This window comes from Sorex fumeus, unplaced genomic scaffold (assembly GCF_029834395.1).
Source record: "Sorex fumeus unplaced genomic scaffold, SorFum_2.1 ptg000072l, whole genome shotgun sequence".
NCBI lineage: Eukaryota > Metazoa > Chordata > Mammalia > Eulipotyphla > Soricidae > Sorex > Sorex fumeus.
In genome coordinates this window covers 47,179,830-47,192,897 of record NW_026606129.1, presented here as the reverse complement: position 1 = coordinate 47,192,897, position 13,068 = coordinate 47,179,830, and the positions used below count along the sequence as shown (strand labels likewise).

The 13,068-nt window shown below is 52.0% G+C and overlaps 1 protein-coding gene across 1 annotated transcript in view; it reads left to right on the top strand.

The window, feature by feature from the left end:
• The window catches only part of SLC6A20 (solute carrier family 6 member 20), a 35,022-nt gene extending 21,954 nt beyond the window's left edge, over positions 1-13,068 (top strand). The window contains exons 8-11 of the mRNA XM_056129339.1: positions 5,205-5,409; positions 6,426-6,585; positions 9,989-10,154; positions 12,290-13,068. Of these exons, the coding sequence (XP_055985314.1) occupies positions 5,205-5,409; positions 6,426-6,585; positions 9,989-10,154; positions 12,290-12,439 (681 nt within the window). The 3' untranslated portion in view covers positions 12,440-13,068. The remainder of the gene's footprint in view (positions 1-5,204; positions 5,410-6,425; positions 6,586-9,988; positions 10,155-12,289) is intronic.

The window sequence follows — 13,068 nt, the reverse complement described above, 5'->3', positions numbered from 1 at the left end:
GACTATTTTTAAACTAACACAAGTGACCATGGTGCTATAGGGAAAGTCCACTCAGGGCCTAAAGGCCTGTGCTGAGAACAAGGTGCTTGACTTTCTTGCAGGAGAGAACTCAAGAGCAAGTCAGAGAAAGACAGCATAATGAGTCATTTATTAATGCAATGTGTGCACTCAAGAACCAGAGCACAGAATTACCAAAAAGGAGTAGCACTGTTTCTAAGGCAGCCAGAATGAGTTACTCAGAGTCTCAGAGCGCAGGGGTACTGGAGAGAGTTGCACTATTTCCATACCAATGTTTAGATTCTGTAGGTATAGAAACAGCGTAAGTTAATAAGGGGAGGAGAGGATGGAGTGTAGGGCGATGGATTTTCGAATCAAACTCTGTCTGGTTGCTTCAGGGGTTGCCATAGCAATTGTAAACTGTTTGGGTGCAAATGGGCATGACTGTGAATAGTCATACAATGAGTGCATCATGACCTGGGCCAGAGGTTGGGTTTCTATCAGCCACTTGATTCTTCTGGAGCTAACTAGTAACAGGCCCTTATTGTTCTCCTCTTTTGCTGCCAGGGTTTGTAACTCCATTGGCAGAACCATCCCAGGTGTCCAGGCTCTATGTGTGGACTTGCAGGGGAATCCAGAGCAGAGATGGACAGGGGGGCCGGTCAGTGTCGCCATGTGAAGGGTCTGGGTAGCAGCTCCTGCTCTAGGAGTGCGCATGGCGGCCAGAGGAGGCTGGGGTTGCTGAATCTTGAGGGTCTGAACAAGAGAGTAATTTTTGCAGAAGAAGCAAAGTTTTTGATTCCATCCTTCTCTGGGTTAGCTGTAGACTATGTTTATGCTGGTTGTTGTCCTGTCTCAGAAGATCGTTTTCTCATCTAAACTTTTGTGCCATATTTTATTCAAGGTTATTGACACATACACTCACATACACACACACACAAACACACATATGTATGCATTTTTCCATTGTATTACTAACACATTTGGATTATGTCTTATATCTTATATCGGCTGGAGCGATAGAACAGTGGGTAGGGCATTTGCCTTGCACGTGGCTGACCCGGGTTGGATTCCTACGTCCCTTTCAGAGAGCCCAGCAAGCTACCGAGAGTATCCTGCCCGCACGGCAAAGCCTGGCAAGCTCCCCATGGCATATTCTATATGTCAAAAACACTAACAACGTCTCACAATGGAGACATTACTGGTGCCCGCTAGAGCAAATCAATGAGCAACGGGAGGACAGTGCTACAAGTGCTGTCTTATATTGTATCTGGCATGAGAGTGGGCACATTTGTCTAATTCTCGGAGTTAATGTAAATTATTCCAGACTAGGGATGCAGGTCACTGGGAGAGCGATGCTTCGAATGTGGGAGATTCTCTGTGGACTCGGGGCTGTGGCCAGAGTCCCCCTTCCTGTACCGTATCAACATCCCAGGACCAAACAGCAAGGCCTCAGGCAGTGCTTTCAGCCACAAACCCTTTCCTACCTTATTTCCTCCCTCTACACCCCTGTTGTACAGGTTAGCTCCTAGTCTTGTGCCATGGCTTTTATGTACACAATTTTCCCTAGTACCCACCTTGGAATGTGTGGGGAACAGGGGACCATACGGCCTCAGTTGAGAAACACTGGCTGAGCTACCATCCTCTTGATTCACTCGACCTTGTGGCTTCAGTGACTGACTGCTCTCATTTCAAATTTCCTTTTTTCCTTTCTTTTCTTGAAAGAAAAAACAAAAAACACCTGGGAGGGTTTTTGTTGTTGTTGTTGTTGTTTGTTTTTGGCTTTACTTTTGAGTTTGGCTCAATGTCCAAGAATGATGTGGTTATTGATTTATTTCTCTTCCCCTGACACCCCTTTGACTTTGTTTTAAATTTTCCCCCACATTCCATTTTATCCTCTATTCTTTGGAATTTGTATACTCTATTTCCCTTCTAGAAATTTTCCCAGCCACAGTTAGCGTAACAAAGCCCAAAATTAAACAGCATCCTGCCTTCCCTCCCTCCCGGACTCCACTTTCAGCTCTTCCTTCCTGCTTGAAATATCAGTTCTGTATTTTTTTGTTGTTGTTTTGGTTTGGTTTAGTTTGGTTTGGTTTTGGTTTGGGGGGGACACTTAGCAGTGTTCAGGGCTGACTGCTGGCTCTGTGCTCAGGGATCACTCCTGGCAGTCCTCTGGGGACCATATGGGATGCCAGGATCAAACCTGAATTGGGGGGCTGGAGCAATAGCACAGCAGGTGGGGCATTTGCCTTGCACGCGGCCAACCCGTGTTCGATTCCCAGCATCCCTATGGTCCCTTGAGCACCGCCAGGAGTAATTCCTGAGTACAGAGCCAGGAGTAACCCCTGAGCATCGCAGGTTGTGACCCGAAAGGTAAAGGTAAAGGCCCTCCCGTTGATCGTCGATTTGCTCGAGCGGGCCCAGTAACGCTGTGCTATCGATAGCACAGCGGGTAGGGCGTTCGCCTTACACGCGGCCAACATGGCCGACTCGAGTTCGATTCCTCCGCCCCTCTTGGAGAGCCCAGCAAGCTACCGAGAGTATTCGATATGCCAGACACAGTAACAACAAAGTCTCCAATGGAGACGTTACTGGGCCCGCTCGAGTGACCCGAAAGGAAAAAAAAAAAACAGAATTGGCCATGTGCAAGGCAAGCGACCTATCCACTGTACTCTGACCCTCATAGTTCTGTACTTTTTTAACCCACAAATCAGAGGCTCCTTCATACCGACAGTATTTACATCTCCCTGCACTTGCCATTTTAATTTTGTTTCCTCTCAGGATCTGCAGGCCATGGATTGTCAGGATGGCCTCAGTGTACAATGTAGTGCCAGGCCTGGAACTCTGGGCCTTGTACTTGCCCCAAGTTCCTTTTATAAAAACAGAGACAGCCCAGAGATGTAGAACAGGGGTTAAGGCCTTAACCTTGCGTGTGGCCAGTTCCATCCAGGGCACCACATGGTCCCCTGAACCCTACGGGAAGTTTTCAACTGCTCATCATTCGTTTGCACGTCCCAGCTCTCTTCTGGGCTTCCCCATCTTCCCCAAAAAACAATTTCTCTACAATGATAAATTTTCTAAGGCTTTGTGCATCAATGTCTATATTTTAGTCTCTGTTTTTTATGAGAACAGTTTCCCCTGAGTAGAAAGTCCTAGGCTAATAGGTTCTCTCAACACTTCAAAGGAAATTACCTTGTGATTTTGTCTTCAGTTTTTACCATTGAAATGTTCTTTGTAAGAAAGAACCTTTCCCCAGTAATTGCAAGCAGGGAGTTCCTTGGTTCTTTCCTCCGTCTTCTCAAGCAAGCAGTTTCTTGGTTCTTTCTCTGATATCTCTCCTTTTGTTTTTGGCCTTCCCCAGCTAAGTGTAAATGAGTTTTTATTTGCCCAGACTTAGCTTTGCATGGGGCCAGCCTTTCTGAATCTCTAGGTCCAAGGTTCTTATCTTCCTGTTTCAGTACTTTTATCCCTGTTATTTCTTAATCATTGCCTCTCCTCTCCACATTGACTTTTTCAGATTTCACTGAACCATTATTTGCTTTTTATTTGGGACCATGCCCAGCAATGCTCAAGGTATACTCCTGGCTGTGTGTTTAGGACTTACTCCTGGTAGAACTAGGGGAACCATATACAGTCCATGGACTAAACTCAGGTCATCTGCATGCAAGGGTCCTGCCCCGAAATCCAAATCCACTTCCTGACTTCTCTCTAATACCATACATCCCATTAATCACCCCTAACGTCCCCTCCCCACCCCCTTATTCTTCGCTTCCTTCCTGGATTTGGTCCTGGCAGTGTTTCCCCCAGGGGACATCGGCACCATCCACAGGACCCTCATTTCAGATGCCACAGAGGGGCTGCTTTATGTTGGTCGCTTATAGAAGGTAGATTTCCATGGAGGCACTGAATGATTTTTTTCTGCAAAGGGGGCTGTGGGCCAAATTAAGCCTGGGAACCTTGGCTTCTAGATTGATCTCCAGATCACTAAATCTCTCTGCAGCACCATGTGGTATTAAGCCTGTTAGATAAGTCTTTTCATTCAATAAAATTTTAGATGCAATTTTAAACAAATGCTTTTATTCTAATAGCTTCTCCTTAAGTGTTTATCTTAGGAATGTTGTCTCATCTTTGACACATGCTGCTTTAAAGAGTCCCTGGGGCTCTTCTCCGGGAGGGAGGGGAGTGGGAAGGCGTTCAAAATGGGTTTCCTGTGGGTGACAATGACGTCAAGCAGGTTAGCATTCGCAGGGTTGGTTTTGTTTTTCAATTGCAGAAGATCACCACCCCCCTGCCCCCACCCCCCACTCCCCTGTCTCTGCCTCAGGACTGCCAGAGCCCACAGATCCAGTGAGCTGACCTGTAGTTGAATCCGGGAAGGATAGCCTAAATCTGATTTGCTCCTGCTTATAGAAGCTTGTCTTCCTGTGGGTTTACAGTCTCTGTTTGCAAGCTAGTTCTGCAGGTCTAAATTGGGGGGCCCTCCCCAATACAAAGGTCTTGCTTCTACTGCTGGGAGCCCCAGAGGCACTCCCACTCCACAAGTGCCTTCAATCGTCTGGGGGATGCCTTCCTGTTGGGGGCACACCTGGCAGTGCTCAAGGCTTACTCCTGACTCTGCATTCAGGGATCACTCCTGGCGGGGTGAATTGGAGTGATAGGGTTGGGACTGGGAGCAAGAGAAGCACCTTGCCCCTAGGCTATCTCTCTGGCCCCAGAGAAATGTGTCTGGAAGCAGGCTCTCTGATTCAGTTTCCATAGTGGGTACCCCATCCCAGCATCCTCTCCCCAGGGGTCGATGCCTCCCTCCCGCCCCCCCCACCAGCCTGTCCATCATTACCAACTCCATTTTGGCTTCTGCTGCCTTGGCCTTACCCCTCCCTCAGCTTCCCCGACTGAGGTCTTGAATGCCCATCTGGTCTGATGCTGAAGCAGCAATGATTGGTCTGAAAACACTTTTACTCTGTTTTACATCATCCCGGATGTCTGTCTGTTGGGCAAGACAGGAAATCTGTGTTTCCCTTGGCTGAAATGTCTCCGACACCAGCAGATGGGCCCCCCCATACCATGCCCCCCCTTGGTGAGGCCAAAGGGCAGGAGGGCTGACGGGGGCTCCAGCCACAGGCCAAGGTCCCCACTCCTCAGCCAGGGCTCCTGGAGGAGGGTGCCGTGGCCCCAGGCTTGGTGACACCATCTTGTCCCCTGCGCAGGCTGTCCAGGGCACTGGCCTGGCTTTCATCGTCTACACGGAGGCTATTAAGAACATGGAGGTGTCGCAACTCTGGTCCGTGCTCTACTTCTTCATGCTGCTGATGCTGGGCATGGGGAGCATGCTGGGCAACACGGCCGCCATCCTCACGCCCCTCACTGACAGCAAGCTCATCTCCAGCCGCCTCCCCAAGGAGGCCATCTCAGGTGGGCAGGGGGAGAGGGGGATGATGGAGGCAGGGTGGCTGAGCCAACGGGGGGTGGTCTTTCAGGAGGCCTGGAGGGAGTTGGGGCCACTCGCCACCACTCAGCCTGTTCCTGTGTCGGAGTGTGTGATTCACCCAGGACCACTGGATCTGCACACCCTGGGTGCTGTCCCCAATCAGCCACACCACTGGGCTCATTCCCCATGGACATTCATGATCTGCTGACTCTCCTGGCAATGGCTTTGCCCCCGTGCCCACTGCATGCATGTGGGCATGCAGACACACAGAGGCATGCATGTACACACAGAAGAGGCATACACACACACACATACACACAAAATGCCCAGGTATACACACACAGAGGCATGCAGGCACATATAGAAGCATGCACACACAAAGTAACATACACACACAAGCAAACACACAGACACACACAGAGGCATGCACACACAGATACACACAGTCATACATGCAGAGGCATGCACACATAGATGTAGACACACAATAGAGACATGCGCGCGCACACACACACACACACAAAGACATTTATGCCCAGGTACACACACACAGAGGCATGCAGGCACACATAGAAGCATGCACACACAGAGTAACATATACAGAGAAAGATGCACACACAGGCATACACAGTCATGCACACACAGGTATGTACACATAGAGGAATATGCACACACACAGGAACACACAGGCACATGCAGAGGCGTGCATACACACAAGCAACACGGGTGCACACAGGTATACACAGAGGCATGCACACAATAGAGGCATGCACACACACAGACATACACTCATGTAGAGGCATGCACACACACACACAAAGGCATGCAAACGGGCACTCAGGCCTCATACACCTGCAGTGAGCCCTACCCCTGACAGCAGCTCCAACCCCTGTGGACCAACCAGTCTCCAGAGCACCCCCGCTGACCCCACAGACAGCTGGGCAAACAGGTGGGGTGGTGCGGCCCTGGGCAGGTGGACAATTCGGTCCTCTGGCCGCAGGTCTGGTGTGCCTCATCAACTGTGCCGTCGGCCTGGTGTTCACCATGAACTCTGGCAACTACTGGTTCGACATCTTCAATGACTATGCGGCGACGCTGTCCCTGCTGCTCATCGTGCTGGTGGAGACGGTCGCCGTGTGCTACGTGTACGGGCTGAGGAGGTGAGGAGCCGCCCTCACTGCTTGGGGCTGGGGGCCCAGAGAGAGCCCCCAGCCCTCTCCCTGTGTCTGTAGCTAGCATCCCTCCTGCTTGCTGTCCTCCCAGTTTTTTCCATCACCTCCCCAGATGCAAGCTAAGTCCTTGCCTCACTTATACCTTAAATTTTTAAAAAATGTTTTGTATTTTGGGCCACCTAGAGGTGCTCAGGGCATGTCTGCCTGGCCCTGAAGTCAGGGGTCACTCCTGATGGGGCTGGGCCCCCTGCAAGCAATCTCCTAACCACCTCAACTATCTCAGGCGAGGTAGTAAAAACCTTCAGTTTTGCTTCCAGCCCCTCTGTTCCACTTCCTGTGTTTGTCAGTATTTATCAACAACTTATTTGCCTGCTGACCCAGCTGGATCCCAGCAGTTTCCTGGGGGCACGGAATCAGCCTTCTGGCGCTAGACTCTTGATCACTGGCCAGCAGCCAGCGTCAGTATTTTTCAGACCTATTGACCAAAGTCTAGTGGGAAGGTCACGTGAGCCTGGGCGACGTGCCCAGTTGGGGTGCCAGGCTCCAGGCCATGGTGGCTTCACAGAGCTCAGGGATTTTCCCCCAAGGGATGTTATCGCAGGGCTGAGAACCACAGGCACACCTCCAGAGCAGGGGCAGCAGAACGGGGCCAGGGAATCCCCCTTACACCAGGGCTTGTCATTAAACAGGTCTAGGGGGACCCATGATTTCACACCATCAATAGGTTCCCAGGTGAGATATGGGAGTGACCTTCATGAGTCTGAAGGGCTTTGATACCCACCATGTGGGCCCAGTGAGGCTGCAGCAGCCACCAGGGGAGCCCATTAGAAGGTCGGGATCCCAGCCAGAGCCACACCCAACAGGTCCCCTTCTGCCTTGCATGCGGCCATCCTGGGTTCTATCCCTGACATCCCATCTGGTCCCCTGAGCACTGCCAGGAGTGATCCCTGAGTACAGAGCCAGGAGTAAGCCATGAGCACTGCCTGGTGTGGCACAGAAAACAAAAAACAAATAAATTAAAAATCAATAAAGGATCCTGGGCCCCCCAAGGCAGCACCTGCATGGCGGTGCTCAGGTGCTACCCCCAGTTCTGTTCAGGGTCACTCCTTCCGGTTCTCAGGGGACCATGGGCTTCTGGGCATCTAGCCTGAGCGTCCTTCATGCAAGGCCTGAGCTCAGCTCCTTGAGCTCTCTCTCACCATGTCCTGTGTTTGAACATGGGGGCATCGCTCCCTGGGGAACCCAGCTCAGACGTGAACAGCCACAGGATTGTGCTGTGGGTCCCCTCAATGACACACCAAAGTCACAGCCTTTGACCAGTGTTCTCAGCCCCCGGACCAGGACACATGTGGCCACATGCCTGTGGAGGGGTTTGCACCATCAGATCCTCGTAGGGCTGAAACAGTCCCACACGCCAGCATACTTTGCTGTAGGACTTCTCAGAGCCTTGGAGACCCCTGTGAGTCTCCAAGAACCAAAGAGTGGGGTAAGAATCTGCAGCATTAAAAAACAAAAACATTTGGGGTGAGGGCGAGGAATCCTTTCTTCTTCCCCTCCCATGATGTCAGAGGGAGGAGCTGGTTCTGTTTGCGGGACAGGGTTTTGTGGGGAAGGAGGCTTCCTATGCTGGCACTGGAGAAGCCCCAGGTAAACGTGGACAAACGGTCACTTAGGAAATGCCAGTCCAGAACGAGATGGTTCCCCAGGGAAGCTGCACATTTCAGGGAAAAGAGAGAAGGACCATAGAATCTGGGGAGGGGCGCAGGCGCTGAGTTGGGGCAGGAGGAAGAGCTTGGAGCCAGAGATTAGAGGGCCTGATGCAGCAGGGGTGGGCGAGAGCGCCACCTAGTGCCCAAAGGATGGAAAGGGAAGTGACAACTCCAATTCTGCCACGTGTGGTTTGGGGTACTCCCAGGTGTACAGGAGTCTTTGTGTGCTCAAGTCCGGAGTCTGCTTAGTTCCCAGTGGGGACTCAGGACATGTCCCAGGTCCAGGGAAGAGGTGGCTGTGACTGTCTTGGGAGTCTCACCCTGCCTCACCCCAGCCCTCCCTAAGCCTGCCTCTCCTGCCCTGGGGAGTTCTTTTTTTCTTTCTTTTCCTTTTCTTTTTTTAATCGAATCACAGCGAGCTACAGCTACAAAGCTTTCATGTTTGAGTTTCAGTCATACAAAGATTGAACACCCATCCCTCCACCAGTGCACATTTTCCACCACCAGTGTCTCCAATATTCTCCCCACCCCCACCCACACCACCTCTATGGCAGATAATTTCCTTCTTTCTCTCTCTTTTGGGCATCATGGTTTTCAATACAGTTACTGAGAGGCTGTCATGTTTGGTCCTTTATCTACTTTCAGCACACATCTCCCATTCCAAACAATCCCTCCAACCATCATTGACTTAGAGATCCCTTCTCTATCCCAGCCGCTTTCTCTGTCGAGCAGTTCTAAGGCAGGAATTCAGGTCTGGGGCCTTAACATTGACCAGTCATGTCTGGGTGTCCTTAGGCAAGTGTCCCCCTAACCCACACCTCCGTAATGGGGACACAGATGGCTGAGCCCATCTCTCCCAAGTGGTAAAGCTCTTTTTCAGCTTTGGCCACGTGTCTTAGAGAAATACTTGATGCCCTATAAAATAGAAGACCAAATGGATGCTGTTTGGGCTATTACTAAATTTGGATAAAAGAGTCCCCTGACAGAGAAAGAAGCGGGGCTGGAGTGGTAGCACAGCAGGTAGGGTGTTTGCCTTGCACACAGCCGACCCAGGTTCAATTCCTAACATCCGATATGGCCCCATATGAGCACCGCCAGGAGTAATTACTGAGTGCATGGAGCCAGGAGTAACCCCTGTGCATTGCTGGTGTGACCCAAAAAGCAAAAAAAAAAAAAAATCACAACAGAGAGAACCCATGGTAGCATCTCACGCGTGCCGGCCTGGTGGTGAGCTCCATTGTTCTGTTCCCTGAGTCTGCACAACAGCTTGTGCTTGAATGTTTTCCATCCTGGAGAACCCTCTCTGCTCTCAGAGGACAGAGGGGCTCCTTGTCGGATGCTGATTCTCACAGGCAGTGGAGGGAGAGCGGTCAGCGGCAGCGGGTAGAGAGGGCAAAGCTGCCCTTGGTGCCTGCTGGTGCTGCGGACTGGCTGGACAGAGATCCCAGCCCCCACAGGCCCTGTTCCCACCATGCTGCCCCTCCACCCCAACCTCCAACCCCCTCAGCCGCATCGCATCCTGTAATCCTGCATCCTCTGAAGACCAGCTCAAAATGGCAGCTTCGCTGTCCACCGAGAATTCAAGAGTTTGGTCCTCAGTGAAGCCCGGATAGTCTCCTGAGCGGCCAGCTCTGCCCATAGCACAGGTCACTCTCCTGATGGCTCTCCCTCTGTCCCAACAGATTTGAGAGTGACCTGAAGACCATGACGGGTCGCACGCTGAACTGGTACTGGAAGATCATGTGGGCTGGCGTGAGTCCCCTGCTCATCATCAGCCTCTTCATCTTCTACCTGAGCGACTACATCCTCACGGGGACGCTGCAGTACCAGGCCTGGGACGCCTCCCAGGTAGCTGCAGCTTTTGGTAGCGGGGTTGGGTGACTCGCCACAATCTGGAAATGTCACTGGCACTTAAAATCACTCAGCCCATGGGGCCAGAGAGAGTACAACAGGTAGGGCGCTTGCCTTACATGCGGTTGACCAGGGTCAATTCCTGGCATCCCATATGATTTCTGACCCTGGCCAGGAGTAATTTCCGAGTGCAGAGCCAGGAGTCACCCCTGAGCATCACTAGGTGTGGCCCCAAAACAAAAAGAAAACAACAATGAGAAAAAACCAACAGCCTGGGGTGGCAGCGCTAAATTAAGGGAAGGGGGAGACGCTGCGGGGTCTCCCCGTGGCTGTTCTGGGAGCTGCTTCAAAGCCCCCGTGGGGCCCAGCTTCCTGGTGGACCAGCCTGGGTACAGGCTGGCACAGATCTGCCACAGCCCAGAGAGGCAGACTCTTGAGCCTTGCGCTGAGACACGCAAACACTCCAGTGCTTACGGGGCCCATTCCAGGAGCTGGTTCCCAGGGAAGCCGGGCTGCAGTGGGCTCCCTCAGGACACCAGGCAGCAGCTGTTTGTCAGACAGCAGGCAGGTGACTGACAGGTGTTCGGGTATTGCTGGTGGAGGGTCGGCCTGGGCTCACTTCTAAGGGAAGGGACAGCGCTGGCCAATCTGGAGTTCTCCTGCTCAGGAAGCTCCTGCTGGCCTGTGCTGTGAGTGGTGAGTAGGCCCTGATGGCGAGCAGAGGGCGAGCAGGCCCTGATGGCCACTCACGTCACTCCTCACATGTACCCTGTGTCCAGAGGGGCTGGGGTCATGGGTCAGCTGCAGAGCACTTGCCTTGCATGCATGAGCCCCTGGGCGGTCCCTAGCACCACACGCACCACACACACACACACACACACACACACACACACACACACTACAAGCATCAGTTATAATAGTCAACAGACATAAAATTGCTAAAGACCTAAGATTACTTTCAGACTGCAAGAATGATTTCTGGATGTTTCCTCCAGTTTCTGTACTTGCGCTTGTCCCGACACAGGACTCGGTCACTACTGTGAAAGTAGCATCTGGTCATCTCCATGTAGGTTGAGAGCAAACACCTGGAGACAGAGTTGCCCTATAATTCCTGCATGAAATGGGGGGGGGGAGGGTAGTGTGAGGAGGGGTGTTACTGACTTGGAACCTTTAAGCGTCTCTCATCAGCTTTAGTGGAACTGCATAGTCGGGGGACATTCATCACCTAACAAGTAACTAGAGATCTATCAAGACTTCAGTCATGGGGCCAGAGACACAGAGAAAAGGTGCGCTTGCCTTGTATGCAGCCAGCTCCAGTTCAATCCCTGACACTACATGGCTCCCCAAGCACTGCTGAGAGGGACCCGTGGAGTGCAGAGCAGGAATTAGCCCTAGAACTGTTTTTGTTTATTAGGGCCACACCTGTCAGTGCTTAGGACTGACTCCTAGCTCTGTGCTCAGGAATCACTCCTGGTGGGGCGCAGGAGATTGATCATACAGGGTGTCGGGTACTGAACCTCGGTTGGCCACATGCAAGGCAAGCACCTAACCCACTGTACTCATTTCCCGATCCTTCCCAGTACCGAATGTTTTAATGCAGTGTTGTTCAACCTTTTCCCAAGCAAAGCTCCCTTCTCACCTTGTTTCCTTCCTGTTGATCCCCTGTCCGACCAGCGGGTCCCAGAGTCTTATGCCATGGACCCTTACTCATGCCATTTTCACTCATGGCCTCTCGGAGGAGGGGACAGTTGAGGATGCTATTCTAGTGGGTAGTGCTGGGCTAAGGAATGTCTCTTGCATTTAGCTGTCCTGGTGCCTTGATTGTTCTTGTAACTCTGTGGGGAGCTGCACAGAGTGGCTCTCTCCACACACTGGCTGGCGGGAATGGAGGAGAGAGAAGGCGAGGGACATTGGTCTGCCCGGCATGCTTGCTGGGAAACTACAAAGGCAGGGCGAGGGAAAGAATGCCAGGTTTCATGCGCTCTTCCCACCCCTACACAGCCTCTTGTTCAGCTGGAGGGTCCAAGGCTTGTCTAGGGGGTGGGGGGTTGGGTGGGACAGGGGTGAGAGGTCACCATGTTCTAGAAGGTTCCATTGAGGAGATTCTGCTGACACTCAGCTTCTCCTTTCAGGGCCAGCTTGTGACCAAGGATTACCCGCCATATGCACTGGCTGTCATTGGGCTGCTGGTGGCTTCCTCCATCATATGCATCCCCCTCGTGGCCTTGGGGACTTTCATCATGCGTCGCCTGCAGAGGGGAGACCCAGCCCCGGTGGCCTGAGGCCTGGGATTCCCAGAGCCAGCGGTCAGTCTCTCACGGTTTCACAGCCACCAGACACAGGTGGAAACTCCTCGCTGCTTTTAAAAATATTTATCCAGCAGTGCTCAGCCTGTCATCTTCCTGAGTCTGTAAAGAAGGGTCGGGATGGTGTGGAGGAAGACTTCAAGCCCCCCCCCCAACATGATTGCCTACCCCCAGGGTTACAGGGGCAGCCCCTTGTCAAGAGTAGGTGGGTTTCCCAAGGCTGGTCCGGAACACACTTGCTCTCTGGTCCCTCCGGAAAGTTCCAGAATGTCAGCTAAAGTTTAACTATGATTTTTTTTTAATAAATTAAAATGGAAACAATCCCCCTCCCTGGTGATCCCAAAACTCTAGAGGGCAATTCTTTTAGACCAGTTGAAAGGGGTTTAAGTGCCTACGCTGACAATATTGGAATGTCACTGGTGTGAAATTATGGTATCTCCTTATTTAGTTAGCCTGAGTCTGAGATTGCTGTTCAGTGGTAGGACCAACCCAGCCCTCCAAGAAAGGCAGCCTCTGTGGGGACCCCAAATGAGGTCACCTTCTCCAACCGAGCGCTCTCACCCAGCTCACAGCGGGCCCGGGACCAACCCTCTCTACAAACAAAC